This window comes from Helicoverpa zea, chromosome 27 (assembly GCF_022581195.2).
Source record: "Helicoverpa zea isolate HzStark_Cry1AcR chromosome 27, ilHelZeax1.1, whole genome shotgun sequence".
NCBI lineage: Eukaryota > Metazoa > Arthropoda > Insecta > Lepidoptera > Noctuidae > Helicoverpa > Helicoverpa zea.
Window position 1 is genome coordinate 5602814 of NC_061478.1, and position 21299 is coordinate 5624112.

Here is a 21299-nt window from a genome sequence, read left to right on the forward strand (position 1 = left end):
CTATAAAGCTAAAAACTTTATCTAAAAATCGTTTGAAACTGCCTTTCTTTATAATGCATGTCAAGTTTCGGGCTTATTCTATTCGATTGTCTCTATGAAGACTTGCTTAAGGAGGTTCTTGTTTGATAGTACATGCATATAGGTAAATAAAATCTGTATATGTACTGAGATAGTACATATAGATAGGTAGATTAAATCTGTAAATGTACTGGTAATATCAGTTATGTAGTGAAGAGGCAGTGGCCGGGCCGGTCGATACTGCAACGGGCCTTAATACGCCTGATTTTACCCACACAGAGCACCATGATACTTTTACAGGTCATTGTAATATTATAGCCAAAACTATAAGTATTAACATAACCAAAATTAATGAAATGCGTCAAAAAAATTGGTCCCTCTCACTGTTACCCGGCACCGTAAAGGCTGGCAACATTGCCATTTAGCTTTTGGATCAAGAAAAGTGTCAACGAGGCGCTTTGATATATCCTTAGACACATCATCATCAGCCTTTTTAGCGTCCCTCTGCTGGGCTGCGGCCTCCTCTCACACGAAGAAGTATTGAGCGTTAATCACCACTTGCTCAGGCTTCAAATATTTATTGCGATCATGAGTGATACATAGATGTTACAGAATGTAGAGGTATACATGATACCCTGTTAGGGCGCAGCAGTACAATTTTAACATAAAATGACTGGTTAGGTATATGTATATAATTTCTTACATCAATGCTTGTTGATGATTTCAGACCTTCTTTTTCTTCACTTTTAATCACTCATTTGTGTCTTAGATATAATTAGAAAGTACTTCCGAACTTAGTGAAGTTGCATTGGTACTTGACTGATTTGGAATCGAACTAACACACTTGAGAAGTTGGTGCTTTATCTACTTGGCCACCACGACTAGATACTTCCTATATATGTATTTTTAGGTACAATTATTAGGTACTAGTAATATCAGCTAGGTATTGAAGAGGCTGTGGCCCGGGCCGGTCGATACTGCAACGAACCCTTCCACGCATGATTTTACTCACACAGAGGAACATGATAGTTTTACAGGTCAGTAAACTACTTCAGTTAAAAAGCAACACTTTAACAAAGGCTTTTAGAAAATGGTCCTCACTACCGTCCCCAGGTAGCGTTTTGCCACGTTGAATGGTAATCGCTGCTGGGCAAAGTTAGCCTTTGTGTCACGGGAAGAGTCAGCAAGGCGCTTAAAGACATTACTTTTGGGGACGCACACGAATAATATGCTTTAAAATATTATATGACTGTATGAAAACTGTCACAATTCGTCATCATCAGCCTTTTTATAGTTCCATTGCTGGCCACATGCCTCCTGTCTCACAAAGAAAGATTTGAGCGTTAATCACCACGCTTGCTCAATGCGGGTTGGTGATTCAGACCTTACAGTCCAGGATTTTTCGAGATGTTTTCCTTCACCTTAAATCAATCATTGCTGATTAGAATATTCTTAGGAAGTACATACAAACTTAGAAAAGTAGCATCGGTACTTGCTACTCTACCTAGAATCAAACTCACTTTTCTACTTCACGACTTCGCGGCGAATTGGTCAAAACTTCCGTATCTGGAAATATCACAGATATGACATTTGATATATTCGATTCCTTCAACGCGGACGATTCTGATAGGTGGGCGTTAACCATGTAGGTAGATAAAATCTACAGGTACATATCCTAGTAAATACAGCTATGTACCTCGGAGGCTGTGCCCGGGCCGATCAATATTGCAACGGGCGAGTCCAATCTAGTACGCATGAATATTGCACCGAATACGCCCTAGATAGTTTGCCCATCCGTCATTATTACCGCGACTTCCGTAGTCACTGGTACTGTTAGTAACATTCACTAACATTTAAAAGTCTTTGTTAAATAATTTGAGTGTAATGAGTAACAAAGTCTTAGTAACATTGTAGTTTTAATTTTGAGTTAAGAGCTTTGAGATTTCAATTTAAAATGAGATTTAATTTGCTGAATAGGCGTATCATTATGACCGAGACAAAAGAATCAACTGTAAGTAATTTGACTTCATTGTTATTAATTTAAAGTAACTATGAGTTCATTTAATTAAATTTTGATTAAAAAGTCAGCACTATAGTTCGGCCATTCAGAGAATGCGTTCCTGACACGTCGCGATTGAACTGACGACGTAATAACATTCATTGATTATTGATATAATAATGTTGTTTTAATGCTCCTCAATTGTTAAAACGGTAAACAACCAGCAAAAATATTTTTATCGTAACTGCAACGCCATTGCAAAGTTACGTCGTCAGTTCAATCGCGACGTGTCAGGAACGCATTCTCTGAATGGCCGAACTATAAAAAGTTTTTGATTAGTTTTTTCTAAAATGCCGCAGTGATTGCAAGCGTAACTTATAACGGACGGAAAACCGGCTTAGTCGGCTTAAGACACCTTTTACAAAGCAGCCCCCAATCATTAATTTAGTGCTTGGGAGTACCTAATTTATGTATCTACTTTATAAATAACAACGGATTCATAACGTATTTTCATAATCAAAGTCATCATACAAAAGTTAACGGACCTACAACAATATTATTATTCTACCAAATACACATAACTGGAAACTTCACCTGTTGATCCTTATTTCAATTTAAAAAACAAATATTTTTCTTTTAATCTCGCTACGCAAACGGCACATAACTTTCATGTTATGAGAACCGTGAACGCATTCAATCCAATATGGAAGGCTTTTACGAATTCAAGATGGCGGATAACGAGTTGAAACTTTTTCCTGCGAAATTAAAATTGGTATATGAATTTGTTATTATTATTCTTTATTGCACACATAAATACATTTGACACACTGAAAATGGAGACATTATGTACAACGGCGAGCTTAACCCAGTGTTGGGTTCTCTTACAGCCAACCTTAGAGTGAAAGAGTGATTTGATGGGGTAGGGCGAATGTGCAACGTTATACTAATAACAATAATATATATGTATAATATCTTAATAAATTAAATATATACCTTTTATAATTATATAAAATATATACAATATAATATATACAAATATATACACAGGTCATAATGATAAATAATGTTCCTTAACTCGTCTCTTAAACATATCCAATGATGAGCTCTCGCGTATAGAATGCGGAAGGGTATTCCACAGCCTAACAGCACGAACAGTGAATGATCCATCATAGCGACTTGAAGTGTGGGATGGGACACGAAGCAGAAGAGATAAGGAAGAGCGACAAGGTTTGCCTCTGGGAACGAGGAACTCAAAGCGTTCACGAAGGTAACTTGGAGTGACAGGATTGTGAAGAACAGAGTAAAGAAAAGAAAGAACGTGAGCGTCTCTACGCCGCCGAATAGGCAGCCACTTCAACTGGTTCCGAAATTCCGACACATGATCGTACTTTCGGAGGCCAAAAATGAAGCGGATGCACAAATTCTGCAGACGTTCGAGTTTATCAAGTAGCTCCTCAGTCGCATCAAGGAAACAGACATCAGCATAGTCTAACAGAGGAAGGAGGAGCGACTGAGCGAGAGTAATCTTTGTTGGAAAAGGCAGGAACTTCTGGAGACGCTTGAGTGATTGAAACGAGCAATATACCCTCCTGCTTACTTCTGCAATGTGTTTAGCCCAAGATAAGTTGCAGTCCATAAAGACACCCAAATTTTTAACGTGCGATGAGTAGGCTATTACTACATCGTCATACAGAAGTGGGGGGGGAGTTTGCAGCCTATTTATGAAATATCTGCCACCAATAATGAGAGCTTGAGATTTGTTCGGGTTAACTAGGAGTCCAAAATTTTTAGCCCATTGACTTATACTTTCAAGATCATTATTGATGGCGCCAATAACCCTAGAGAGCTCTTCTGGTTGACAATGCTGATAAAGCTGTAAGTCGTCTGCATAAAGATGATAGTGCGAAACAAGTGACTTTGTGATTACGTTAATAAAAACGGAGAAAAGTAAAGGAGAGAGAACACCACCCTGGGGTACACCCGCAGCCAGATCACACCACTCAGAGGAAACCTCATGAGTACGGACCGACTGCGAGCGACCCCGAAGATAAGAACTGAACCACGCACCTGCAGAAGAAGATATATTAAGTGACGATAGGATGGCTAAGAGGATGTCAAAATCAACTGAATTGAAAGCACTGCTGAAATCCAGTAACACCAACACTGTCAACCGCCTGTTCTCCATAGCTAGCCGAATGTCGTCGGTTATTTTAACCAGAGCCGACACTGTGCTATGACCAGGGCGGAAGCCAGATTGGTACGGACTCAGCAGGCTGTTTGAGGAGAGGTGACGAGACAACTGATTATTGACAACACTCTCAAGGACTTTTGATAGGATTGGGAGGATGGATATTGGACGGAACTGAGAGACTGAGGAGGGATTAGACACTTTGGGTAAAGGCAGTACATGGGCTCTTTTCCATGCTGAGGGAAAGGAGTTGGTAAAGAGGGAGTAGTTGATGAGATGTAAAACTACAGGAATTAGTTCATCAAGGATAAGGAGAAGCATTTGGAGATGAATACCATCATCTCCTACCGCCTTTGTGGAAATGGATAAGATTGCACGTTTAATATCTCCTTCCGCAGCTGGATGGAATGAAAACGCAGTACAATTTGGCCGAGGAGCATTGGAGAGATAATGTAGAGTAGAGGATTTTACGTCATCAGCCAGCGTTACTGGTGACATCGAAAAATGAGCATTAATTGTGTTAGGGTCCATATCGGTGGTGCTGTCATTGACAGCCTTGCCAATACCGAAGGACTTAAGAAATTGCCATACTTGCGCGTTGTTAAGGTTTTTGATAGAGTTATGAATGTGGCGTCTCTTAGCATCTCTGCACAGACGACTGCAGCGATTCCGTAGCTTCTTGTATGAGGTCCAGTTCTCCTCACTGGGATCACTTCTGTATCGTCTTTTAGCCCTATCCCTTTTCGCCATCACCTGCTTAATGCTGTCTGATAACCATGGCGCAGGCAGATGCCTAACTCGTACCTTCTTGAGTGGGGCATGCTTGTCGTAAAGAGATAAGATCAACCTGTTAAACTCAGAGACCATAGTATCTACATCATTGCAGTCATAAACAGCAGACCAGTCAATATTGCCCGCATCTTCCCTCAAACGATCCATATCAATGTTCTTGAAACTGCGAAGGAAGAGAAATTTGGCTTTACGTTTAGGTGGGCGAATCTTATAAGATAGATAGAGAAGGTCATGATAAGAAAAAGAGGCCGGGAGTTGCCCATGAATGGCTACTTTGCTGGGGTCGGATACTAGTATAAGATCTAGAAGTGAAGGATTGCAATGAGGAGCTCGGTGAGTAGCATTAAGCTGAAGAATATGCATATTGATAGAAGAGACAAGAGAACGGAGTTTACGGCTGCGCACATCATCTTTAATCAGACAAGTGTTGAAGTCTCCGAGGATAATAGTATGGTCATAAAGAGGGGTAAATTGTTCCAGTTTTGACTCAAAAGAGGAAAAGTAATCTATAGTGCAAGACGGATTATAATAAACCCCTAACAGTAATTTTGTACTATTAAAAGTTATTTCAATAAACAGGTGTTCAGCGGTTTTAGAGTACTCACTCGGAGACTTGTCAATGATTTTGTACGTGATATCTCCACGAAGATAAATGGCGACCCCTCCACCTCCCTTGCCAGTTCTATCATTACGCACTAGTTTGTAGCCGGGCAAGGAGTATTGGGTAGAAGGAAGTGCTGGTTTGAGAAATGATTCAGAGACAAGGATAGCATGGACAAGGTTGGAGTCAAAAGAAGAAAGAAGATCCGCATGATGGGCAGGAATGCTCTGGGCATTTATATGAACCGTATTAAAAAATTTACTGTACGGGAAAAAAGTATTATATAGTTGGTCACGTAAATGCACCGTATCATCACTGAATGCACTCGCAAAGCTCTCATCAGACGAACAAGAAGACGAACAAGAAACAAAACTGTCATCAAGATTATCAATCATGACATATATAATAATAATATATAAATATATTTAAATAACTAATATAAAAATATATATATATATATATATAAATTAAATACAGTTACCTGTTAACCCAAATCCTCGATGCACTCACCAGTTAACTTATTTAAATGACTAAAAGACACGTATCTACAAAAATTAATTAAAGTTTCTGAACGAGTCACAACACATCAAACTAGCTAATGTCAAACGTCACAACATTAACAAACACAATGATATTTTAATTTACAATTACCGACAAACAAAAAGAAAAGAAAAACTATCACAGCTACTGTTTTGCTTGCTTTCTTGGCCTTTTGCCCGTCGGAGTTTTGTTGATGCTCAACGCCGGCTTGTTAGTCGCAGCAGCAGGCATCGGGAACTGTGCAATTAGTTGCTGCAGTTCCGCAGGGGACTCTCTTTCTCCGAGACTTGTCAGGCAGCAGTATGAGGATCTTACCCTCGGACGTCCAGCACTCCTTCACCCCAAAATGCTTCCGAGCCGCAACAAATGCATCGTGCCTGGGCTTTGTCAGGAACTCTGAGAACACAAGTCCAGTGCCCTTCAGAGCTGTCTTGCTTCGCCACACCTCGCTGCGCAGACTGTGGCTCTGGAACCTTATAAGCAGAGGCCTTGTTCTACTGCCATCTACTCCCAACCGATGACACGACGCAATATCCCCTGCAGATACACTAGGCAGCTTCATTTCTTCCGTCAAGACTGCAACTGCCCGGGACACATGATCTTCGTCCTTCTGCTCAGGAAGACCGTGAAGAAGAAGCACTCGCCTACGGGAAGACATTTCGTGCCGATCCAGGCCCACTGTCAGCAACTCCACCTGCATCTTAAGTGCACTCATTGTTTTCCAAATGAGGCACTTAAACTCAGTGAAGTCTCGGGACAGGCTGGCAATGGTCTTGTGCGTTGCCTCATTGCTGGTGACATTCTTCAACTCTTCCTCATATGTGTTCATCCTCGAGGTGAAGGTGGCAGACAGTTCCTCCATGCAGTTTGACAGCTTCGCGTACAGATCCATTTTTGTTTGTTATGACTTAATTTTGAGAGTGAAAGTTGTAATTGTTAAAAAAGTGAGTGCATCTAGTAAAACTGCTGTGTTTTAGTGCATTTACACAGTGTTATATGCAATGCTAATAATTTTAAAATAAAGAAAACTCAGGAGCTCTTTTTAAAAATGTGTTACTTCTCACTACCCTCAAAAAAAAAAAAAAAAAAAAAAAAAAAAAAAAAAAAAAAAAAAAAAAAAAAGTTATTAGAAAATATCTCTAATATCTCTAATAAAAAAGATTATAGAGGGAATACTTTATTTGGAGCCTTTTGATTAAGAGGAGTAGGAATAATTTAAGATTTTTTTTTTTATTATTATTTTTTTACATACAATTGTTTTCTTTATTTATATAGATATTTACAATACATATTTACAATAAATATCAAAAATTATCCTAGTAAAACAAACAACTAAAAAGCGTCAAAAAATTCGTCCCCATCGCTGTCAACTGGGAGCGTGCCCAAGAGGCTGGCAGCATTACCTCGTTGGATCGCCATGGTGATTCTTTGTCCGAGGTAATAGCCAGCCTTCTGGTCACGAGAAGCGTCAACCAGCCGCCTAGAGAGATCTTTAAATAGAATGTGGGCATTTAAGATTAATTTTTATTTAATATTTTGGAATCATGATCTACAAAAAAATACTAACATTCGAAAACCTCCTCCTTTTTAGGATGTTGGTTAAAAAACAATTTCTGGGGTTGGTATTTAGTTTGTATTTTATTATAACATACTCACATAATTTTATTCATCTATTCATTTTGATAGAAAGATTTGGCTTCTTATTTGTTAAGCGGTTTCTAGAACCAGTTATTTATATACCACCGAAGATACCTTTTTGAGGGTCCATCCATGGCAATTATAGTTGCCAATTTTACTTTCGCATAAATAAGTATTCACTCATTATAGTATAAGTCAAGCTATTTAAAAAAATATTTTCAGTAAATACGGAAAACTCTTAATATTTCATCGACTTCCCGTTAATTTAATTATCAAATTACCAATTTCCTTTTGCCCGAAAGAAACATTTACCAAATAAATAGCAGCTTCCCACTAAGATTACCCATACACTGCCGACTAAACAGTCGGCCGACAGTTGCCACGATAGTTGGCAAACTTTTTTAAGAAAATCTTGACTCCAATCAAAGTTTCCAGTCGATCTTATACTGGCGAAATACCTGATCTTTGTAATTTAATGTGCGTACTACCATTCATCATCCAGCAAGTAAATGTCGATCCTGGGCCTGATCTCTCTCCGGTCGTGTCGGATTGCCGTCCCATTGCGCTAAGAGAGTGAAGGAATAGTGAGTGCACCTTTGTCTGCGCTTGTGTACTATAATATGTCCTAGCTGGTCCTGGCTAATCTCCTTACATGAGGACAGACGTCGTAGCCGATAATCGGCTAGGAGGACATCACTACCATTCTTCTTCATACTGATTTATGAGCCCAAACAAACTATCGGCCGACTAAAAGTTTGCAGTGTGTGTCTGTTAATTATTAAAATCTATCTAGCTTCAAGCCTCGAGGCATGAAGTGAAAACGTTTAAGAAGTCGATTTCGGTAAAGGGGATGAAAAGGCCTGAGGGTAGGAAATAATTGAGTGTGGGCTGAACTGTAAAGGTTCAATGTAATTATGAAGTAAATAGATTTTCCGGAAGATTGTTAGCAATGTTGAGTAAATAAGATGTTCTCTTATATCTTTACTTCATTAATATCACAGTTTAAGGTGTTTCATTTTGTGTGTTCGGCTTTTGCCTTGTCGTTTGCGGCCGCTTTTCCGCTAGTTGACGGGCCTTCGGAGCCTATTTGAGAAGCGCTTTCAAAATGGTGGAGTATCGGCTCGCAGCGCGATTTCTTGTTTGCGCATAGGCACCGACACGACTTGCACCCAATGCGCGTTTTTATATTTCAAGATAGCTTGCTTTAACTGTCAGTCCGATTCATTATTATATTATTAGGTACATTCGCGTTATTTCACGGAAATCGCTTATAAAAAAAAAAAAAAAAAAAACATTTTATTTATTTACTTGGATACCCATCATAGGCTACATAAATAAATTCTTATGACCATTCAGCAGCAACAGGTAGCATAAGTTGCCCACTTCAAATTAACCCTCGATTAACCACCACATCTCACCCACAGCACGATGGCAGTGACAGCGGTGCTGGTGCTATGTGTGGCGGGCGCCGCTCACGCGTGGGGGGGACTGTTCAACCGGTTCAGCTCCGACATGCTCGCCAACCTGGGGTACGGTCGGTCTCCGTACCGCCACTACCCTTACGGACAGGTGAGTAGAGCTTTTGACGCTTGACTAGTAATTTTTTGAAGGTGCGTTATACAGGGTGTGTCGTTCACAATCACATTAAATCCTATCGCATATACTTTATGATATTCTATGGAGAATTATAAAAAAATAACCTAATCCATTCAGTGGTTTAACCACAGGAGTCATATTTTCTCGTTTTTATAATTTACAACATCATGTGTAAAGCAGAGATAAAGTTAGGAGTATCGAATGTTTTGATCAGTTGACAGCTGTCAGTTTTCAAGGGAGAATTTCAGTTGTTTGTTATGACTGACTTTTATAAGGTGTTCTAATTTTCTCACGTTTTTATTCTATTTACTTTGTTTGAAAAATTCATTTTTTTATTTTTACGTATTTTTATTTTTTCTTTGTGTTAATCGACATACATTAACCAGTATATTAACGCATTTCATTTAATGTGATTATGAACGACACACCCGATATAATAATAATATAAGGTCGGGACATCTTTCACACACGGTCGGTTAGCCCCATGCTAAGTTATTAATTGACTTGTGTTATGGATGCTAACACAACTGATAAAATACATATTGTAACACCCATACCACGGCCAACGAGCATGCTCATCACACAAATGTCGACCGAACCGGGAATCGAACCCAGGACCTCAGGTTCGGCAGTCCGGCATGGTGACCATTGCGCCATCGAGGTCGTTATAGTGGTAGCTGCCGAAAACACTTGAAGCGACTGCATGAAATGGGTCGATATCTGAGAGGTATTTGTATGCTCGGTAGTTGCAGTCAGCAGAATAGCTTTCAAAACGTGCCTTAAGCAGTCTCCATACTACTTGTGAAGTTGACCGAGCCGGCTAAAACCCCTCTGTGTCCTCCTCGCGGCCCCGTGCCCACGTGCAAGGAGGACCCAGGGCGGTTTAAGCCGGTAGGAGTTCGGCACACCCCTCCGCCTCTCCCCAGGCGGAGGAAGTTCATGAGGATTTCGCCCTCCCAAAAAAAGGTAAGACTAATACGGGCCAGGACTCATTAGGAGTATAGAAAGAGGGTATAAAGAGTATATAATATACTCTTTACCTCTCTATACTTTTTCCTCATTGGCTCTGATCAACTTTCCCGAGTCCGCTAAGGAACTTCGGGAGTAATGTGGGCTTAAGAAAGGGGCTTATAGTGGGATAAGTTTGGTGACGATTGTTGAAAAAGTTACGTATATAAAGAGTAAAAATAAACCCGGAAATCCTTCTATTGTGTGCAAAGAAAAGAACCGTTGACCGCACAGGATCTAAACTAATATTATGATACCCTGATGGCTCCGAAACGACTGAACCGATTTCCAAAATTAATTCACTTCCCAGCTACACTATCTCTATATGACATAAACTATATTTTATCCGGTTTCGAGAAGTAGCTCCCTCGAAACACGCCGTGTAGCGAGAAGTGGGAAGTAATTCCTTTGATACGGGCGAAAACTAGTCATTTATAACTAAATGTAATTGAAACTTCTCTACATAGAATTGTGTATAAAAACAGACGTAACATCATTAAAAAACGCTCAAAAACATCCAATTATAACATCCAACACAATACACCCATGTAATCAAGACATAATAACTTCGTTGAACTGTTATTAAAAACACATTAATATAGTTCCAACTAACCTTATAATTCCTGACGGTGTTAGGAGGCCAACATCTTAATTGCCAACCTCACCTGCCCGTGTTGCACCCTGCCGAACAACGCTCTGCCGACCGACTGGTGGCGGTATAACCACCACACAGCACCAAGTGGGATATTAAAAGCCATGCTCGGAGAAGGGCAGCAGCATTTCCCAAGCTAGACATGTTCCACAGAGCGCTCACCAACACTGCATTCGGCTACACTAATACATGGCTGTCAGATGAACATGTTTGGCAGTCATTACGGGTAGTTAGAAGCTAGAAAGTTTGACAACCGGCAGGGGGTATTGGATTACCCGGATAACTAGGTTGAGGAGGTCAGATAGTCAGCCACTCTATGTTAAACACTGATACTCAGGGGCATCCGGTTAGACTGGAAGCCGACCCCAACATAGTTGGGAAAAAGCTAGGCAGATAGATAGCCACACGCATGCCAAGCGCGATGAGTATAAGCAAATGGCAATGGACATTTTCTACTGTGATGACGATTAATACCCTCTGTCATTTGACACGTTAAGCTCAGGTATTTTGGTCCCCATTATTTTAGATCAGAAGGTAGCCATGTTAATTGGTATTTATAGTGTCATGGGTTTGCCTGGTGATAAATCTTGATTCATTGGTTAAGTAAGGAGGATTAATTACATGGTGTTATGTCTTTATTAATGTTACCTGGATATCCGGAACTTTATTTATTATTATCGATTTGTAGCTTCCACTAGCGGTTTTACCTCGTTTCACTTAGGAAGTATTTCATGAAACCGGATAATAAGTGGCTATATACAGGGTGGCCCATCCATAGGCGTCCAAAGGAAAAATTTAGAAGCTCTATGCCAGTCTTTCCCAAAGTGGGCGATAACGCCCCCTTGTGGGCGCTGCAGGTCTCAAGGGGGGCGGTAAGAGACCCAGAAAGAAAATGGGGGCGTTGTGTAGAGGCCTGGGGGGTCATTTGTAATTTTATTTACTCTCAACAACAACAAAAGATTGCTCAAACTCGGAAAGTTGGAGCACCGAAGAAACAAACACATACAGCTGAATGTCGATCCAGTCACGGTTTCTTTTAATTTGTGTTTAATTCAAGAAATTCTCGAACAAACACTACTTTTATGTCCCAAAACTCAAAAATTTTCGCGCTCGCTTTACTCGCGGTTTCTTTACTTTCCGCTTGAATTTTTTATCACATTTTATTAATAAGAAAGTAACTTCTAGTTTCCATATGAACTTTCTTATTTCCGGTACTACTTTAAGTCCTAAAATTTTAATACATAGGCGCCAACACCAACAAAGAGTTATTATGTACGTTTGGGCTACATTTTAATTAATTTTTCTTTTGAGTTCTAAAATATAAAATTTTCACGCTCGCTTCGCTCGCGCAATCAGAAGCTACGTTCCCGTGTTTTTGCATTCACCAACCAGCATTAACTTATGTACGATTGGGCTACATTTTACATCATTTTTGCAAAAAAAATTCGCGCTCGCTTCGCTCGCGCAATCGGTAACTACATATGTCTCTGTTTTTCAAAAGGATTTGAATTGCAGTTGGAGGGCGCCATAGGAATCTTGGCCAGGGCGCTGGTAGAGTTAAAACCGGCACTGAATACATCATCTGTGAAAATTTCAACTCTCTAACTATCACGGTTCATGAGATACCGCCTGGTGACAGACGGACGGACAGAAGAGCGAAAACAATAGGGTCCCGTTTTACCCTTTTGGGTACGGAACCCTAAAAAATGGGGGCGCTAAAAGTGGGCATTAGACAAAATAAGTTTGGGAACCACTGCTCTATGCTATGGGGAATCCGAATCACCCCCATGTATGTTCAGCGATTTTTTGTACTTTAGGAGCTAGAATTATTTTTACTTTTTTTCCGTAATTTTCATTTCAACATTGTTTTTTCTATTTTACCTTTTTTCCTAACGTTTACAGATGTTTTTTTTGTGTAATTAATCATCATGATAGTAGCTAACACCTGAAAAAAAGCAGTTTGGCTAAACATTCTAGAACTTACATAAAATTTTATCTGAAGTTCAAAATTACTGTTGGAGTTCAGTAGCCAAAAATGTTAAAGGCTTAAAAAAAAAAAATAAGGGGTGCCTGAGGTTTCTCAGCATTCTTAAAAACTGCTAAGAACCTGTGACAATAAATATCATTCATAAAAATCAGACCTTAATAGTGGTTTTTCTTAAAAAGTAAAAATAATTCTAGCTCCTAAAGTACAAAAAATCGCTGAACATACATGGGGGTGATTCGGATACCCCATAGCATAGAGCTTCTAAATTTTTCTTTTGGACGCCTATGGATGGGCCACCCTGTATAGCCTTTCTTTTGAAATAGACTATCTAACACTGAATAAATGTTTTTAATCGTAAGAAATGCTTCCAAAAATTACCGCGTTTAAACGAATTTAATACATGAATTTATAGATACTTAAGAACGTTATCATATACTTTTGGCTGCTAATCCGATTTTAATATTGTATCATGATTGATCTCACAAAAGCGAACAAGCCATAGATTGTGAGTGTAATAATGTCTCGACGACTTGATCACAACGAGCGCTCTCGAGTTTACACATAAAATGACAAAATGTGACATTTTGACACAAAAGTATGGCTCATCACCAGTCTTGATACTAAACATCTATACCAGGGGAAGTATGGCACTTCTAAAACCTTCGTTTCTTCACCAGGAACCCGAAGAGATATACGCTGAAGCTTTGGAAGGGAACCGCATCGATGACGTGATAGACGAACCGGCTCACTGCTACAGCGCGCCTTGCACTACCAACGGGGATTGTTGCCGTGGCCTGCTGTGCTTGGATACCGGTGAGTTAGCGTTAGATGACTTCATAGACGATGGTGATAGATGATATGATAGATGAACCAGCTCACTGCTACAGCGCGCCTTTCACTACCAACGGGGATTGCTGCCGTGGCCTGCTGTGCTTGGATACCGGTGAGTTAGCGTTAGATGACTTGATAGACGATGGTGATAGATGATATGATAGATGAACCAGCTCACTGCTACAGCGCTCCTTGCACTACCAACGGGGATTGTTGCCGTGGCCTGCTGTGCTTGGATACCGGTGAGTTAGTGTTGGATGACGTGATAGACGATGGTGATAGATGACATGATAGACGAACCGGCTCACTGCTACAGCGCGCCTTGCACTACCAACGGGGATTGTTGCCGTGGCCTGCTGTGCTTGGATACCGGTGAGTTAGCGTTAGATGACTTCATAGACGATGGTGATAGATGATATGATAGATGAACCAGCTCACTGCTACAGCGCGCCTTGCACTACCAACGGGGATTGCTGCCGTGGCCTGCTGTGCTTGGATACCGGTGAGTTAGCGTTAGATGACTTGATAGACGATGGTGATAGATGATATGATAGATGAACCAGCTCACTGCTACAGCGCGCCTTGCACTACCAACGGGGATTGCTGCCGTGGCCTGCTGTGCTTGTGCCGGTAAGTTACTATAGTAGAATATGAAGAGGATTCGAAGAGCTAGGAAATGGAAGATAATTACGTACATGGAGATTTACCGTAATTAAAATAGTCTTTTACGAGACATGGTACGGACACATTTGGAGACAACTTGCTTCGAAAAAATAATACATTTCGAATCGGTTTCTCAAAGCGATTCTATTCATTTTCTCTTAGGAAGGTGATATTTTCTACGTGTTTGGTCGATTTATGGTAAAAAAGGAGCTGTACATATTACCACTTAGTTACTGACTTTCCAATTTATAGGTAATACATATTATCTGCGATTGAATTGGATATGGAGATAATTCAAACGTTGGAGTAGAATTTCTGCTAGGTTATATGGTCTGGGAGGGAAAAGTATGAAGCAAAATCTGACAGGTTTTGCTTTCATTATTAATAACATAAACAAGTAGAAATGCAAATACTTACGTGAAGAATGGAGAAAATTCAACGGAGCAATTTATTTTTGTACCTGCAAAATATGTAAATTTGTATTTATTATATTACATGTTTACAATTTAACATAAGTTTAATGTAATACAATCCTTTCATGTTTAAAAGCAAATAGATTATGTTTTTATGAAGAAATCAAGAGAAGAAGCTATCTTCGGTCAGAGTCGTGGACCCCAATAAAAGTCCATGTCCAAAAAAAATGGAATTTTATTGGCGTTCAAGGCTCTGCAGACATCGAGACTTCGTGGGAAGAACACTTCTATTATATAATTTATTTTCTTAATAATTCTGTGTTTTCCATATTTTGTCATTTAGGAGCCCACTGAACAGTGTTTTCACACTAGCGGATTTTAGACTTTATTTTTCTTAGCGACGTATTATCGGTTGGTTCGCGTAGGTGTGCATACTTGCGTGAGCGGGAAATCTTCTTATGTGAAAGCACTATTAAGCACTAACCATCAGTTGCACAAAGATTCATTAAAGTTAAAGCTTCTTTAAAACAATTGCTGACTCTTTCATTGTCAACAAGATGAAAAGTGTTAGCAATAGATTTAACAAAGCTTTAATTTTAATGGACCTTTCTGCAACTAATGGATCATTCCGTCTGATGCCAACTAAATACGTAAGCTTTATAATGTGCTTACTACCATTCATCTCCATACTGATTTCTACACTCGGCCGACTAAAAGTTTGCAGTGCTCATACTTACTTTCTGTAGTACCCATGTACAGTAATTTTCTACGCTATTTTTTAAAAGCTATGTACTACCCCTATCGTACTAATCATAAATGACTTCCGTGAGTAGAGTACGTAAGTCGGACTTTTAAATTAAAAACATTTGCAACGTAAATTACTAGTAAACATACGCTTTGTATGCTAATATTTGAATAATGAAGCTCAAGGCTCGGGGGTGTTATTATTTTTTGTTTTTCATTCGCCCTTCTAAAGGGTTACAGCGGTTTCAGACTAGGGGTTTTTCCGAGCGACAACGAGGCGTATTTTCCATTCGGTTTTTCCGAGCGACTACTTGCAGTTTCTATAGGCGTTCTCGCGTGAATACAAGCGGCAAACAATTGACAACTACCGTTGCGTAAGATGACATTGATGATAGATTTTTGTCGCTCAGAATTCTGTATCACGTATAAGTACTGAAAAAACGAGTGGAAAATCCGCTAGTTTAAAAGCTCTGTTAGGCAGAATAGAAGGCTGTTGAAGGTTATGTGTCATGTAATTTTTTTGTACATTAAACAATTATAAAGTAATTAATCGGACCCGCATACTTCTATTTGAAAGACACGCCTTTACGTGTGTATGTAGTGTTATACCAGATGTTGTTATATTTACTGTTTTTGTCTCATATTTAGTTTTCAATATATTATGTAATCATCTGTCATGTGTATGTAAAAATTAGCTACGGATTGCAATTGCCGACCGTATCACCAGTCTAACCAAGGGGTATTGGGTAGCCCGGGTAACTGGGTTGAGGGGGTCAGATAATCAGTCGCTCCTTGTAATGCACTGGTACTCAGCTACATCCGGTTAGACTGGAAGCCGACCCCAACATAGTTGGGAAAAGGCTCGAGAGATGATGATGAGTGCAACTGCTCAAGCGCGGTCGGCAGTTGCAGTCTAACGTACTTATACAGGGTGTGTCGTTCATAATCACATTAAATCCTATCGCATAAATACTTTATGATATTCTATGGAGAATTGTAAAAAAAAAACCTAATCCATTCAGTGGTTTAACCACAGGAATCATTTTTCGTTTTTATAATTTACAACATCATGTGTAAAGCAGAGATAAAGTTAGGAGTATCGTATGTTTTAATCAGTTGACAGCTGTCAGTTTTCAAGGGAGAATTTACGTTGTTTGAACTGACTGCTTAAACAGTGTATTAACGTATTTAATTTATTGCGATTAGGTATGACACACTATGCATACTTATTTTTCAGCTTCTTCAAACATGGTGATTTCTTCGTAAAACGCTCAAGTAGCTACTTCTTTAGCAATTTGCACGAACGCAAATTACTAAAGGAGTAGTTATTTGGGCAATAACAACAGACTACAGAAGAAAGAAGAAGAGAAGATAATCTATATTAATAACTATAGGCCTTTTTATGTGAAATCATCAAATGACGGCACCCGCTGTGGGTGTAGCGTGAGGGAGTGTCAGACTCTTACTGACTAACAGTCAGTTTCTTCATCAAAAGTAAAAGCCAAAAGTAATGTCATAAAGTAAAAGTAACGGTCAAATTCGTTTTTTCACGATTTCATCTATTAGTTTTGCTGTTACTTTAGCCTTGAAGAAACGGATTTGACCGTTACTTTTACTTTATGACATTGCTTTGGCTTTTACTTTTGATGAAAAAGTTGGCTGTAAAACCCATCATGTTCCTTCTTAAGCCCTTTATGTACCAGCGCCGCGGTAACTCTTTCGAACAATCCTGGAGTTATAACTAGTGGCTTACTCGTGGAATCACATGCGTCTTATAGAAACTAATGTCCGTACCTGGATAAAATATAAGACACATGGGACTCCGTGGGAAAAAATTTAGTATAATGTCAACATTTTTTATGATACGTATGATTTTTTAAACAAATACATATTAAACAAATAAATTACTTCTTAAAATAACGATTCCATTGATTGAGTTATATTATTACTGTATTTACGTTGATTTTTAGACAAAAAACTTACGAGAGCTGATTAAATATTGTTGATTGTTATTATAAGGATATGGATTATACTATTTTGGATTGCCCGGGTAACCGGATTGAGGAGGTCAGATAGGCAGTCGCTCCTTGTAAAGCGCTGGTACTGAACTACATCTAGTTAGACAGGAAGCCGACCCCAAGACAGTTCGGAAAAGGCTAGGCAGATGATATGACAATACGCGGCCCAGAACCTCCTTTTAGGAAGTCGGTTAAAACTGAACATGAAAACATACAAACTGACTTACATCCTACTTATATTATAAATGTGAAAGTTTGTGAGAATGTATGGATGTATGTTTGTTATTCAATCACGCAAAAACGGCTGGACCGATTTGATTGAAATTTGGTATGTAGATAGGTGATACCCTGGATTAACACATAGGCTACTTTTTATCAACACACCACGCGGGCGAAGCCGCTGGCGGAAGCTAGTATTTCATAAAATAAAGCAAAGATTACTCTAACCATGAAACAATGTGGGCGTTTGTTATTCTGAACTAAATATAAAACAATCCCTTGAACTTTAAATAACCTTTAGTTAAGTAAACAAGTGAGCTAATGTAGTGAAATACGAGTTAATAGCGGGTCACTTAACTGTGGATCAAATGGCGGTCTAGTTCTAACGAAAATAACTATTTGTTGCTAGTTTTCTAGTTTGAAAACGCTGAACAAAGTGGAGTCGTTTTGTGAAATTGCCGTTTAGGAACTTTTTTTGTTCAAATGTCACTGGGTGTATTCCGCAGTTTTAACCGAGTCCATAGGGAATTCGGAAATAAGCTTTAAGCGGCTCTAAATTACCCATTATTGCCGAAACCAAATTATATCTCAATTGATTCAGCCGTTCTGTCAGAAAAACGAAAACGAATTATCTGTATAGGGTTTGCTAGACTTTCTGTATGTTAAATCTTATTATTTCATTTAATAATTCGCTAAAGTAACGTGCAGTATTCAACATCTCGTAATTAATATCAACGCTGCTCTATTTCTAGAGTCAACTATAATAAATATATGTTTCTTTTCTTTTAAAACGTATTTGCATGATTTACTCGCACAACATATCAGAATTAATAATAGGCAGTATTAAATAATTGCTTTTTGTTATCTTATAAATACATCTGTCGCATATTTATTTCTGTTTCACACGTTACACTCGAGAAAAAGTTTAAAACCATATTAAAACCCCTTTTATCCCTCTTCAACCCCTTTTCATTTAATTACAGAAAAGTATTTTTGTTGGATACCATACCTTATATACAAGAGGGCAGTGTTCGATAATATTAAAAAAAATACTCAACATAAAAACTTGAAACTTGCATAAAAATATTAATATAGGTATTCATTACAAAAAAGGGCAGAATTGCCTTTTCTAGAAAAACCTATCTGGAACGCAACCTTTTTACTACCAACTATTACGACTTTTTCCACTACATAAAAACTATTTTTGCTCACGAAGACATGTACAGTCAACTTCAGGTCAGTGGTAACAGTTTTATAGGAAAATCGTACTTATTACTATTAAGTTAAGGTGCATGACAGTTACCACTAATGTGCAGTTTACTGTACAAAACCCATTAAATACCCATTACGTGCAAAATAAAGTAAAAAGTACGGAATAAAATGTTTATTTATACGCCAGTTCACGCCAGTCTTTATGTCGTTTCCCATTTAAAAGGAAATGTGTTTTTCACATTGTTGTTTGAAAATACAAGCCTTTGTAAATAGGTGGAGTTTTTAAAAGCTGGTTGTTTTTTTTTAACATTGTTGTGTGAATGTAAATTCAATGGTATGTTGCAAAATGTTTTTTTAAGACTGTTGGTATGGATTTGGTATTTTGTTTATGCCAGTTGAAGTTTTCAGTATTTTCGAACTTTTTTAGACAAGTGTTCAATAGATGTTTAAGTTTTTGCAGTTAAGCTAAGTTTCTTAACGATAATTTCACAAAACGATTATAGGTGCTTAGTTCAGCTTTTTTATTTCTTTTTAACCCAAATTTTCCACGCGTGTAGCTAACTTTTTCGAAGAAAAGAACGAAATAATAAAACCAAAATAATCTACGTATCACAAAGCTATATTTTACAACACAATTAAGGAAAAATAGAAAAAAGTCATGAACAAAATAAATATCATCAGACATTTTTATCCGAACAAAATATAATACAGAAATAACATTTTGTAACTGTAATAATATAATAGAAAATATTATCTAGTTTCCTTTAACGAGGAACATGTACAAACTAACAAAATAATGAAATAAAATAACGTACAGCCAACTGAAATAAATGAAATTGTCTGTCTGTCTATAGAATATTTTATGTCCATAGAAAAAATATAAAGTAAGATATTATCAACATTAATTTTCCCAACTATGTTGGGGTCGGCTTCCAGTCTAACTGGATGCAGCTGAGTACCAGTGCTTTAAAAGGAGCGACCGCCAATCTGACCTCCTCAACCCAGTTACAACAAGCCAATACCCCTTGGTAGGACTGATTGTCAGACTTACTGGCTTCTGACAACCCGTAACGACTGTCAAAGATGTTCAATGACAGCCTTTTCATAAGAGCCTGCAGAGGCCTATCTAAGCAATATGCATTGTGTTGCTGGGGAGTTTGTTGCACCACTTCTTCTTCCCAGCAAAAACACGTAGGAAGTAGTGAAGGGTGGGAGTTTTGGGGGCTGTCTTTTGTTTTTGACGTTCGAAAAGTGCTGATTTATCAGCTTAATTTGAATTAAAGTTTTTTAGGGACGAGTTAAAAAATCTTTAACTTAGATTTAGTAGTTTTACAGCCAGTTTCTTCATCAAAAGTTAAAGCCAAAGTAAAAGTCAAAGTAATGTCTAAAGTAAAAGTAACGGTCAAATTCAATTTTTCTATTAGTTTTGCTGTCACTTTAGCCTTGAAAAAACGAATTTGACCGTTACTTTTACTTTAGACATTACTTTAACTTTAACTTTTGATGAAGAAACTGGCCGTAAGTCCAAATTTGACAATTAGACAAAGTTACTTTCGCATTTAAAATAAATATGTTAGTGAGGATAATTTTCCCTCATTACTTCATCATAATAATTTAGTAAAAACAAAGATAATGTATTCAAAGTAAGAAAACTTAATTAATTAAATCTAGAATGTTAAACACGTTTGTAATAACACTAATTATATTTTGCGGGTATTTAACTATGTAATTAGCACTATGTAATTACAATGTGCCTCCCTAAAATTGTCGAGACGAATTTATAAGCCTCAATGTCTCTGTTACTGTCACTGAAAAACCGTCCATAAAAACAAATTTAGGTATAAAATTTTGCTTGTATTTTATATATGGACTGTGTACTGTGTGTGCTTAGTCTGAAATAAATATTTTCAATTTCGTGGCTAAGTAATGGTGGACGCCATTAGGGTAAGCAACATATTATCGCGCGATCATTCTGTGGATAAGCCATCTTTCCAGGACGAGTTCCTCTGTGTTAAGGCAGGACTTTTTGTCATTTTCAAGCTTATTTGCACTCTATTTCAATAATTTTAGAGTTGATTTACTAGTGTCCACTCTGCTATGCTCTCTTCGATAGGCCATAGTAAACATATAAAAGTTTCAAAGTTTTTTCTAATTAATTTACAACAACACAAAAAAATAAA

General features: G+C 38.2%; 1 protein-coding gene across 1 annotated transcript in view; it reads left to right on the forward strand.

Moving 5' to 3' along the window:
* LOC124643353 (ITG-like peptide) overlaps positions 1–21299 on the forward strand; it is a 32099-nt gene that overhangs the window by 3814 nt on the left and 6986 nt on the right. The window contains exons 2-3 of the mRNA XM_047182316.1: positions 9201–9345; positions 13697–13832. Coding sequence (XP_047038272.1) covers positions 9201–9345; positions 13697–13832 — 281 coding nt within the window. The remainder of the gene's footprint in view (positions 1–9200; positions 9346–13696; positions 13833–21299) is intronic.